The 13,367-nt window shown below is 33.7% G+C and overlaps 1 protein-coding gene across 1 annotated transcript in view; it reads left to right on the top strand.

The window, feature by feature from the left end:
• NBEA (neurobeachin) overlaps positions 1-13,367 on the top strand; it is a 453,768-nt gene that overhangs the window by 196,009 nt on the left and 244,392 nt on the right. Inside the window, exon 34 of the mRNA XM_083884753.1 lies at positions 11,726-11,787. Coding sequence (XP_083740879.1) covers positions 11,726-11,787 — 62 coding nt within the window. The remainder of the gene's footprint in view (positions 1-11,725; positions 11,788-13,367) is intronic.

Here is a 13,367-nt window from a genome sequence, read left to right as displayed (position 1 = left end):
GAGAGTCAAGGTTCAAAGCTTTGCAATTTCCAAAGTTTTTTTGGAGTAGGCTACTAATGACAAGACAGATGCGAGTTCAGACAGCTGAAGAGCAGGTGCCACAAAAGAGGTCTCATTTATCCACATTGAAATCTTCAAACTATAATGACCCCAACACAAGTTACAGAACATTTTTCTTTCTCATAATATCCCTTTATGACATCTTTAAAGGGATGCCATTACAAACACCAGAAAAGAGAATACACATTCATTCAATTTTGATTTAACTCTTGATTTACTGAAGTTCCTGTGTGCAGAAGTATGTTCTGAACAGATGTTTAACATGGCAGGAAACATTATAGATCAGAGATCCAGATAGCAACTAGGAAATGCATAGCATCTGGCACCTTTTTGAAAGTAAACCTGCCAATAATTAATTACACATATGAGCCACTCTATCCCTGTCTAATGAGTTGGACACTTACTAAGATGTATTAGACTATGGAACAGAGGTTAACTGCTCATGCCCTCTCCTCTGTCTCTGACTTGTGTGGTCCCAGTGTAACTTAAGACTAGAAATGGTTGTTGGCATTCAGATTTTATGTCACTGATTATATTATCATTATTATATTGATTAATAATCAAGATGTCTTTACAATCCAAAATGTAAAAAGTTCCCATTCGACAGAAATTGGTGTTCTTTTGCTTTGACAATGGAGGAAAAAAAAAAGACTGAAATTGTGAGACTAATTGTAAACTTTAGTTAGGAGAGTGTAGATGTAAAAAATTAATAATAAATACATGTCTTCGGGAAAGCAAAAGCTGGTAACTACTTCACAGTGTAAAGTAGTCAGGCTTGCTGGAAAGAAACTCTGAAAGTTGTCCTTGAAAATATAGAAGCCACTGGATGTTTGAAGTTACTAAATTACTGTTGAAAGTGCTATTATAACACTTTTATTATTAGGAACTGAAGAGTACCAATTACTGTTCTTTTAAAGCACATAAGAAAATGCATGAAATACTAGAGCCTTTAAAGAGTAAGAAAAGTCATTAGTTGTTTGTGATCCCCAGCAGTATTAGCCACTTTCTCATAAATTTCTTTTTCAAGCTAGTAGCTTGTATTCCAACTGCAAGCCAAAAGGCCTAGAAAGGACTGGTCTTTTTGCCTTAGAATTCTAGAAAAATACCCTCCCTGAGGTCCTTGTCCCTGTTACCCTCCTTGATAGTTCATCTTTTTTGTAATCCAGTTTCTGGCTTTCTTCTGGCTTTAACTTTCAGCTTTACTGGAAAATATTTTTTTAGTGAGTTTTCTTACTAACCTACTACCAAAACAAACAAAAAAAGGTAGCAAGAGAGCTATTTAAAGTTATTTCAAGGCAATAATTTTTTAAAGATTCTGGAGAAAAGTTCTTAACATGTGCAGGCACTGCTGTAACACAGCCTGTAGGTGGACTCATCATATCAGGTATACAGCAGTGCTGAATGGTAACACTGGACTAAGTTGTACAATATTTTTTTTTAGAACAGCCACCTTTTCCCCCCTTATTATTTTCTCCTCTACTGTCCAGGTCCAAAGAAAAACGAGGTGGTGTGCCAAAATGGTATTCAGTATCTACAGGATGTTCATGCTGTGACTGAAGCTCTCCACAGGCAGAGGTTCTCTGGTTCTTATTCCACTTAATTCATCATTCAGAGCTCAGCAGGGGACTCTGCCTGATTTTGGACTTGAAACAGTTAGGCTGGTATTTGCCCCAGCCCTTGTCCTCTGAAGGCTTAAAAATGGAATCAATCTACTTTATTACACTGGCAGTGTTTTCCAGAGAACTACCTAACTCTGATAATCTATAGGGTGCAAATAACATCTCTGTATCAGATATTGCCCTGAAAGATGTATTTCTCATGAGACATAGGAAAATAATCCTTTTTCACGTAGTCTGAGTTCTATGACCAGGTTCTTCACAAAATTAGTCTCTTGTAGGGCTGGTCACAGTTTTTCCATATATATTCCTTAACTTTCTAGCTACTTATCACCTGTTCTTATAACCCAGGCTGAAACATTTTAATTAGTGACCAAATTTACCAAGTTTCCTTAGTGGTCCTGATGATTTAAAGGCACTTTTTCAGTTCATCCTGTTGGGTATGGATTTGCTTGTTTCCATGCCATCAAGGCTTAAAATAAGAGTCTTGTACAAAAGCTATAGGCTCAATTAACTTAAGAAACTACTACACTTGAATTTTAAAAATATACTTGTTCGTAGAGGCTTTTTTGATGGAAAAAAAATGTTACTTATAGTAGAAACAATAATGAACCATCTAGCTTGATTTACCTAGATATTAACAGACTCCCTACATACCTGGGATTATTTCTGCAAGAACTAAGATACTGTATCTTTACTGTGCTCAGTGCAACTTTGTGTTAAATTTTACCTCCTTCATAAAAAGATCCTCAGATCTGCTAAACATCTATTCTCTTATACCATATTCTTTTCTGATGGTGTGTGGAATTTTATGATTCAGTCTTTTTATGCTTCTTGTCTGTGGAGATTTTCTTGAAATGAGAAAACCTCATGCTGAAAGAACTTGTCAGACAACAGAGACAGTTGTGATATGTCAAATTAAGATGGCAAAGCGATGTCAAAGCAGGTCTAGGGAGAGCCCATAACAATGTTACTGTCAAGTAAATAAAGAAAACTGAAACACAAGAAATACAAGTTATTTCAAGAGATCTGTGACTGTGGAAGGTTTTTTTGTGTTTTGAGAGACACTGTTTCAGAATGATTACGATTTGTCAGTGGGGCTTCAGGATAGAAGCGAGTTCTGATGCCTGCCAACTAAGGTCAGAAAAGTTCACCTTGGAGATTTTTGTTTTTCTTTTCTTGTTATCAGATTCTCAGGAAACATTTATATTTGTACAAAAATTAGTTTTTCTGCTCAGGAGATCACATCTACTTAAAACAAAGGTCATCTTGGCCTTAGAAATTTAGGAGGTTGCATGAGCTCTGAGGTTTTGATTTACTCCCCCTTTGTAGCTGTGCTGGTTCACACAGTGTGCCTCCAGTGTTGTTAAAGAGAAGAAATGTAAGGAAGTAAGGAGGATCAGTAATAGTAAGTGGTTTTATTGCTGTGCAGCTTAACCTTTTCTTAGCATCCTTTTTTTGTCATTAACCAGGCACATATTTCAGTATTGTCATGCCAGAATGATAATTCTCCTCCTAACTATAGGAATGTAACAAAGAATTAGAAAGAAATAACAGAAAGAAGAAAACAAAAATGAATTCCTATGATTACCATAAGGGGAGAGAAACAAAAAGAAATAAGCTCATAAAATAGGGCATCAAATAGGAATAAGTTATAGACTGAAGCTAAAAAAAAGTTGATAAACTTCAGGAGTAAAAATAAAACTTCATACCTAAGGAAAATACAACATTGAGTAATGCCTTTTCAGGGAAATCCTGATATTCTGAAGGCTGTTATTTGGGGTCATACCTATGATGTATCTTTTCCAGAATGTCCTTTTTGACAACCTTAGAAAGACTTGGAAAAGGTTCTTGAGATGAGCAGAAAGCACCGTTGTTGTACTGATGGTATAAAGGATAGACATTTACCTGTGTTAGCGAGTGAAATTAATGTCTTTACTTCTGCTTGTATAGTTCTTTGAAAATAATTCACTACTGAGGTAATACTTCCAAAATGCATTTCCTCTAACTCAGATATGAGAAGTTGTCAAAGACTGAGAAAAGAAGAGAAAGGAGAGGTAGATGTTTCTTCATTTAAATAAGAAAGTATCTTTTTTCCATGTATTAAATATGCTGCAACTCCTTTGGTACCACTTGTTTTCTACAATTTTTTCTACAAATTTAATCACAAAATTGGCAATTTTTTCAGAAAGGAATGACAGGAAAATACCATGTGACAAAAGTTCAAAAATATTTAAAATTGTCACATTTTAAATTAATTTTTAAATGTCTTTATCTCAATTAATGTTTTTCTTACTTCTTCCATTGAAATAAAATATCCCTGGCAGCAGCTGTGGTGGAAATTTATTGGCAATTCTGAGCCACTTATTTGAATAATGTTTTAGTATAAAGAGGGAAATCAGAAAACTTCTGGGACAGTATTTGAATTCTCACAGCGGACTGTTTGGTTTTGGAGGAAAAAACTGGAATGCTTTTCATTGAGATTCTTTCTAGATAAATAAGAGTTTGGGATTTTCTAGAATCTGTAATTGTAGGCTTCTGCTAAAAAAAAAAAAAAAAGTTTATAATTTATTCAAGTCTACCTGAAAATGAAGGATATTTTGACAGAAAAGCAATAATTCCATTTTACAGACCTTTTCAAAATAAGACATATTTTAGTTTGATCAGCTGCAGTGCAGTGTGATCATTGAGGGGTGTTTTCACCTGTAGTCTAGAAGAGGACTATAGAAGATGAGAAAATACATTTAATTTATAAATAAATTCTATTAAATGTGTTTATGGTTAAAAAAAAATCTGCTTCAATTAAATTAACAGGGAATTTTTTCCCTATAATTAATATTTGTGTTGAATTCTTTAAATAAAAAGAATATTTTTGTGTTATGGTTTTTGTGTTGTTAGTGCTGATTAGAACAATTTCTCAATCAGTACATGATAGAGTGATATAAATCTGTACATCTGTTCTGTTACAGAAGTTCAATAAGCAAATTATTTCACTATGCCACAATATTTGGAAAAATTTGGAAGATACTTGGCAAGAGTTCTGTCCAAAGAAATATTGTTTTAAGAGAATGGCAGTGAAACACAAATGTATATAATGAGTAAATCCCAATGGTGCACTGGCCAAATAAAAAATTACCACAGGAATTAAATGAAGAACTGAATCAGTTTTGAAAATCTTCCATGGTATATCAAACTGAACAGTGGTAGTGGATTTTATTTTACAGATGAAGTGGTCTCCTTTTCATTTGATTAATGAGAATTCATGCATCCCATTACACAAAAGAAAAATTGTCAGAAAATCCGCAGGTTTGCCTAAAGTTGGACTCTTCAGAGTAGTGTGGCTCTCTAGCATCAGTTTTGTCAATATCATTACAGCTCATGAGATTACTGTACGAAAGTCTGTAATTTTAAAAACTAAATCATGTATGCATTGTAATAAATCCCTTCTCTGTGGGTACACTCTCAAGGGTTTTTGGCATTCTGTGATTCCATCTGGATATTTTCCAGTCCGTATTTAGACTCCTGTTTAGTAACTGCAGTGGTGAAGAAGTTTAGGTTTTCTCACTTTAATAAAATAATTCAAGAAACTATTACATACCATTCTTACTCTTTTAAATATTGTCCCAGTATTAAGGTCTGTTTTATTTTGCAAATCTTACTAAAAAGGCTGACCAATTTGATATGGGTTTGGGCAGATAAAAATTGGTGGGAGGGGGGGTTGTTGACCTATCACTGTTTATTTGAGGTGTTTATCCTAAGATGTCCCTTCTAAGGATTTGTGATAGAATTTTAAAGATATTCCATTTGATAACCTGGATGATACCCTTCCCAGATTTCCAGGTACCAAATAAAAAGAATATTGGTTGCATTCTGCAGCGTCTTTCGCCATAACAAAAAAATCCTTTAAGAATTGTAACTGTCTTGATCAAATAAAAAACATTGAGTCAAATTCACATTCACTGTATTTTTCTGTGTCACTCTTCCGTTCTGTAAAGGAGATTTGCCGATACAAAGAATGGTCTGGAGTACTAATACAGCCATCCTTCATGGTCCCTGGAGCTGGTGGTAATGTCAGTCAAGGCTGCTGAAGGGATTGTTAAATCCATAACCCTGACTTTGTTATTTTAGTGAGTTACGTTCTTTGGAATAGTGTTTTCTTTCATCTAGTAAAAGCAAAGTTATAGTTATTTTGCAGCATAGCTGTGATTTCCATCTGCAGACTTTCTGTGAATCTTGAATATTTCCCTGCTTTTGCTTTTCGTAAATTAAGGCCATTAGTGTAATTTAAATGCCTACAAAATATGTAGCATATGTATGGTTCTAAAACCAATTTTGAGTGTAATCGTGCAACACTTTGTATTCTGTTTAATACATATCTTCATCCAGCCCCCTCAATAATTGCTTGGATTGGAATAAGAACATCTGTTGTTACAATTTAAGTTTTGCATACTTAGCTTTACTTTCAAATTTTTCACCAATCTTCTATTTTCTCTCCATACTCTCTCCTTTCAGATCTGTAGGGAACACCCCAGCAGCTTGATAATTCATGAAAAACATTGATTTGAAACTAATTTTCTCTAAGTGATAGCCTATGAAAGGGAGGGAAAAATGTAGATTTAAATTATCCAAATAACTTTTTTCAGTCAAAAAAAGGAGTCATAAGATTATTTCTTTGATTATAAATTGGATTTAGAAATATATTTCAAGAAATCATATTCCAGACTTTGCTGGCAGAAGAAAGAGGGTTAGAAAGAACAAGTAAATTTTAAGGAAAACTCACATTTCCAACCAAAATATCACTATCATGTTTTTCCTAGTAGTTTCACACCCAAAATGTACTTTAATTTCTGTGCCCAGTGAGAAATTTCCTTGAAACTTCATTGTGCAATTCCTAAGAAATGCTGAACAAAGTATAAGGGAATAGTCTATCAAAAATGAAAACCCAATTTGTGAGTGGTAATTACCGGTAGAAAATTCCTACTCTGTCTCATGGCACAGAAATCACTGAGGATTATGGGAAGAGATAGCACAGTGTGAATGACCCATAATTATTATGAACAATTTGAAACTATTTGAAACAATACAATTTTGTTTAAGGTACATGGAAGGCTATATCACTAGGAAATAGAAAAAAAAGCTTACCTTACAAAAGAAAAAGTTACAAAGAAGAATTACAGTGTTTTCTGATTTTCTTTTTTTGCCTAGTTTTAGGTCTTTTTGCTCATTTCTAGGTGCAGTTTACATGCTTTTCACTTGTTACTAAACTAATGAATTTAATAGTATGTGTGTATTTTTTCATAAGCGTCTTGTACTATACAAAGCTCCTATACTTTTGATGACATGCTGTAGAGGACTAATAAAAAACCATTTTTTTCCTGTTTAATCCTGTGAGTTAAATGGATTAAACTTTCTCAAACGTTTCACCTAGTCATACCTGAGATTTTTCAGATAGGCAGAAGCTATAATTGAGTGCAAGATTTCTGCAGGCTCTAAAGTTTTCTTAATTGCATCTTTTTTTCTAAGTTGAACATGAGCTATAAAAACATTTAGGTTTTGTTTTTGCTAGTATTACAATTGATTCCAGTTCCAATCAGGGTTTAAGTTGACACAAAGTAAAATCATTGAAAGAAAATGCAGGCAAACCTTGATAAATACCAGATGAAATTGTGGTGGTATTCAGTTAGACTCATACACACATTGTATTAATAATAATAAAAAGAAGTTCAAAACCATGATCTTATTTCATAAGGATTTTTTTTTTAAAATTGATTTTATCAGCCTACATTATATTTCTTCAGAATGGAAATTCACACTGACTATTTCAGCATGGTGATTTGAAGTTTTGAACCCATGACTTCATTAATGCCACAGGCATGACTAAAACAGTATAGTTGAAATTAATCTTTTTTTAGACATTAGTAAGTCATAGTGAAAAGAAATAATTAGCATATCTTTGGGCCAACAGAAGAACACTGAAAAAGAAGTCAAGTAAACCAGAGCATTTCAAGATAATTGCCAGGCATACATCATTTATTCCAGATTAGCCAAGGTCATGCACTTGATGCTCCCAGTTTTTGCATCCATATATGTGGTCATTGTTGCCATCAAATTGCTGAATTTTGATGGCTATATTTAATGGACTGAGAATAGACCATGAAGAAAAGTACTAAGAACAGCAAATGTAAAAAGCACGTACTCCATTCAGTTCAACAGTGACCTTTTTAACCTTGCTGTATACAGGAAATATCCACTTGTATTTTAGTAATTACATTAGCTTCCTTAATGGCATTTGATACAGATGGTATAGGAAGAACTTATCTGCAGCTGAAGAATGCAGGCAACAGTTTTGGTCTGAGTGGCAAATACTTCTTCTCATTAGAGTTAAGGAGGGGGAGGAGAACTGAAAATAGATTTGTGTGCTCTCTTACATCACAGGAGCCATTATTTTTCCAAGCTTGTTATTTTTTTTTCTCATTATGTTAAAACTAATAAAATTTTGCACACAGTAAAAACGGTACAGAGGAAGAAAAAAACGGTAAAGAGAAAGAAAAGATACAGTTGTTAGCACATTTGGAACTTAGAAAATCAGTTGGAAAATTGATATTTATTCTGATTCATACTACAAATTATATTTTTTAATTTTATGAAAAGATCTCAACCACTTTATGTCTTCTGAACTGTCTGAAAAATGGGAGGAGTACTTTTCTACCCATCTTTTAATTTTTGTCTGTCAAGATATAGACTGTGCACTGAGGGAAATTTTTATTGTTCCTGTGCCATGCCAAAAGAAATGAGTCACTTCACAGAATTTGGGCTCCTAGAAAAGAGGAGGGTGCAAATTTAGAAACTGAAAGAGTAATAAAATTATCTTTTTTTTTCTGGTCTGTGAAGGACAGGGATTGTGGTTCTTCCTAAACTTGCTCCTGCAGCTTTTGATGATGTGGGATCTTCATAAAGCAACCAGAGATTGCATTCTGATGGTTTTTCTTAATAGGCAGAAATGGATCTGTCCTCCTCTAGGGCTGATCTGTTTTTATCATTCTCTGCTATTGACTGCACAACAACTCTGACAGTAGATTTTGAAGATTAATTGTGTTTTGCGTAACAGGAAAAAAATCGTTATTTATTTCAAATCTTAACTGCTCAATCAGGAAGAAGAAAAACTAGGCAGAAGCACAGTAGAACCCTTGGCAGCTAGGAAGGAGGAAATGAAGTATATAATGGAGGGCTCACACTTTCCCTTGTGGTTTGAGTGAAAGGAGTCCCTGAAGTAGGATTTAGGAGACTGATAAGTAAGAAATTTATAAAGCAAAATGGTGCTCCTGCTATGAGTGCTTCACATTTTTGTATTCTGTTTTACTTCAAGGAATGTATGATATAAGTACTTAAAGGTGAACAGAAAGTATTTCTGTTTATATTTCCTTCTTACTGACCATCAAGGTGTACAGGATTCCCCATTTTCAGTCTGGGCCACTCCCAATTCTGCTTATTTATAAGTAGAGAGTTGCACACTTAATTTCTGCAGTAGGCTGAGACAAACATCACTGACACCATGACCTTCTTTAATGAGGCTTTCCTAGCTAGAGTATTTTCATATGAGAAAAGTGCTACAGTCTCTAAGATAATTATTTGTTTCTTTTTGACATGAAAACCAGCTTCTTTTAATACTAGTGGTTATGAGAGGTGTTAATGGCTGTTACCAATGGATTGTTTCATCAGGAGGCAATTAAAGAGCTGGTTATAACTAAGGGGCCTGCTGATGTGCTAACCAGATGTCAGTTCTATATCCTTCTCTTTCTTTTCTGAATTTCACCAAAATCAGTTTGAGTCTCCTTTCCAGTTCTGTGGAATGCTACATCCAAGCTTACAGTTGACTGGATAGGATATATAAAAATTATCAAGTAATGTCCAGAGGACTAGTGAAATGATCAGTTTGAGGTCAGATGACCACTTAGACCTATATCATCATTAAACTGTTAAAAAGTTAGGTAGAGTGTTTAAAAATTCTTATTGTAAATAGATAATCTTGGTCTAAGCATTTATGATTCCTCCAAACAGAGTCGTGTTTTGTCATGTCTGCAGCTTTGTGTTATTAGGACTAGATCATCATCGTTATCTGAATGGTAATCATGAGTATTTATTCTAGCTTTGTGCCATTTTAGGCGTATTTGTTTTGGCCCACATGCCAAAATTTTTTCATATTGTTTGAAGCTGCACAGGTACCACAAGAATTCCCAACTCTCTTTGGAAGTTAACAACTTCTAATTTAATTAATTAAGCCCGAAAATATTCATTATGTGTTTCTCTTCAAAACATATATTTTAATATCAAGTTTTCTTTTTGAAAGCCTGGTAAAGGTACAAAGACATTACTGCTGATGCATAATCACTTTTACTTAATTTAGTTGGTTTCTTTTCCATAACTATGTATGGTGCTTATTCTGCAGACATTTGTTCTTTGATGTAAAATCAGAAGAATATGCACAAATTTAGAAAATTGCAGCATGGGGATACGTTTCCAAGAGCATTATTTTGCCTTAGTGATGTTTTAGTACACCTGAGCTCTGATTTTGAAAGATGATAAGTGAGAACATGACAGAAAGGAGATTTGTTTGTTCGTTTTTGTTTTGGGAGTTTTGTTTGGTTTTGCTTTTGTGGGTTTTATTTGAGTTTTTTGGGGGGAGGGGGGAGTTGGTTTTACAGAAGAGGTGAATTCAAAATAAACCAGACAACATTCTATGATATTTCCTGTGTCCATCCTACCTGCATTGGATGTAGAGTTCAGTCTTCCGTTTGGATTTTCTTTGTCAGCTTCCAAATAGTGGAGGTAGCCTGCAGGTGATAAGTATCTCATTAATCTTTCTGATCCTCCAGCACTTGAGCATGAGAATAGCTGATCAATTACAGCAATTGTCTCCCTAAATGAGCTTTGCACATCTGCCTCTTATTTCATTAACTGTCTGCCCCTGTATCTGATAGAATGGAAGCCTAGTGGCTTCTTACAGCTTGTTCTGTGTTACTGCACAATAAGGATGGGGTTGTTAGCAAAATGGGCACAAAAGGGTATTTATCCACTCCCCGAAATAAATATACATGCTATCCTGTAGCGGTGCTTTTGTCTCTAATCACTGTTTGTACAAACCTTTTTAAAGCATATCAGTTTGCTTTCCAGCCACCTATTTAGAACTTGTAAGCTTATTTGTAAATTTATCATTTTTATAACACAGCCAAAGTATTTCCATGCGCTAAAGCATGTCAATGTCTATATGGTTTTAGATAACAGAAGCTAGCACGTGTAAAGTTAACAGTAGAAATGAAATTTCCTGCAAGTTTCCTTACAATGCATCTTTAAAATATTTAGATATGGCATCCCTTCTCTCAGATAGTCAATTTACATTTCCAAAGCTGCAAACAAGTATTTGCAATAGCAACAATGTTATTAGGTATTTATTGTTTAAATTAAGTACAAAACAATGAGTCGCAGTTAGACTACACAATTCAAGGTTTGTTTTAAGAAATATGCCCTAAAAATTATGGAGTTTGATTTTAATAAAAATAGGATTTCACATGAATGCCTCTTTCATTAATACTCAAGCTTTCAATTACAGGATAATCAATTACCAGATGAAAATTAAAATAATGTCTAAGCAGAGGCTTTATTCTTTACTTGTTATTAACTGATCACTTTATTCTTACGAATTTACATTATTTAATATTCAAAAGCTGTTAACTGATGTTTATCATACATTAAATTGCCTTGGATTATACCAATATTTATTTATTTATTTATTTATTTAAATAACTAAGCTAAATGCTAAAAATTAGAAGACATTCTGTCCTGAACTGGTCTAGATTATTCCAGGTGATTCTTTTGAACATTTAAATATTCTTGAAACTGAATTTCTCAGTTCATTGTGTTTGAAACTTGTTTTAGTCAGTTTGAGTTTTAAAAAATACGTATTTTTTATAGTTTATGGATTTCTGGAACCATGGAGCTCTAATATCAAAATACCACCATCTTTTAAACTAATTTTTGACTGTTTATTGCAGGTCTTGTTTGTATGAAGTCGAGTACTTCAGTGGTTGAACTGGTTATGCTGCTTTGTTCACAGGTAAGACATTCTCTGGTTTTGATTGTATTAATTTCCTTGTAAAATCACTGCCAGCCAAAGAATTGTAGCTGGTAGTTTGTTTCATTCTTCCATTTCATTACCAAAAAAAAAAAAATTTAGTTGCTTCTGGTGATATATAAATTATCATTTTTTTAAATCTATACATTCTATAGTTATTCTATATTTGCAGGGTATATAAGGTATATTTTCATTTATGTTCTAAAAGTGTATGGATGTACATTATGCATTTTCTCTGTGTATGAGCTCTCTTTCAAGCCTGTTCTTATTTAGAGTATGTAAGTAGGATACTGTGGTCATAATTTTATGTTGAAATCTGCCTTTGAATTAGTAATTTTTTAAAACTTTACTTCGTGCTGACTTTATTACTTCTGATATACATGACGTAACATTGAATCTTTTACATAGCTGTCAGTATATAAAATCAGAGGAACATGGATTAGGTAGTCCTCAAGAACTGGCAGAAGCAGAACATTTCTATATAAAAATTCTGTGGTTAATTTTTGGGGTTTTAATACAGCAGTAATGAGTTTCTCAGAAATCCAAATTAATAATTGTTTTGAAATGCTTTCAAAAATAAAGTATTGAAAGCTATTTTCTCATACTGTTTAGATTATTTATATCTCAATTTTCATATTATTAGTTTTGATAGAAGTGTTGCTTTAAACTATTAGAACTTCATGAGTTTTTATACTTCTCTAAAAACTTATAACAAGATTTCATTAACCAGGTTCCCCGCAGAACTATGATACCAGTTCAACTCAAAACAAGTTTGTGTATAAAATGCCCAGGTTAACTTATACAATAAGCAAAGAAAATTACTTCTTCGTCGCTTTTCTTAAGCATTCAATACTGCACCTTGACAGCATACACCAAAAATATACTGTAAACAAAGGTGTTTCTATGGACAATTGAAATGCAGATCTTTTGAGAAAACTCTCTGAAAACAACAAGTATTTACAACTGGTTTTGGGGGAGAGCATTCCAACTTACCTTGCCTGTCTGTAGGTTGCATTTCTTCAAGCTCGTGTCATAAGGAAATCATTAAATCTTGTTTTCCTTTTTTCTTTTTTTTTTTTTTCTCTCTTCCTTTTTTTTTTTTTTTTTTTTTTTCTTCCTCTTTTAGAGGGATATCAGTTAGGGAAAAGTAAAAGAAAAATACATCCCTGGCAGGAATCCTCAGTGGGATTTCAACTTCAAACCTTCTCTAGCAGGGCACTTGAAAAATTTGTTACCTAATGGTGAAGTCCTGGGTTCCAAGAAAATTCCAAAAGATCCATTAAGGCTTTTGAGCTCAATGTTCATGTCATGCAACCTTTTTTCTTTTATTTTTAGCAGCTCTTGAAACATTTTTTCAAGGGAAGGAATAACTTACAGTCCTTTCTCCCCTAGCCTTTGGTTTTACTGCAGTTCTCAGGAATAAAGTGGAATGTAGCATTAGGGTCTAGTGTCTTTGATGGCCTCATCATCTAATCATAGGTTTAACATTACTCATTTGCTGGCTCCAGGAATTCCTGCCATTAAGGGCCCTAGAGATGAAACTTTGCCTCAAATATTGATTG

The sequence above is a fragment of the Zosterops lateralis genome (genome assembly GCF_965231275.1).
Source record: "Zosterops lateralis genome assembly, chromosome: 2".
Taxonomy (NCBI): Eukaryota; Metazoa; Chordata; class Aves; order Passeriformes; family Zosteropidae; genus Zosterops; species Zosterops lateralis.
This window is presented reverse-complemented; position numbering and strand designations above follow the sequence as displayed.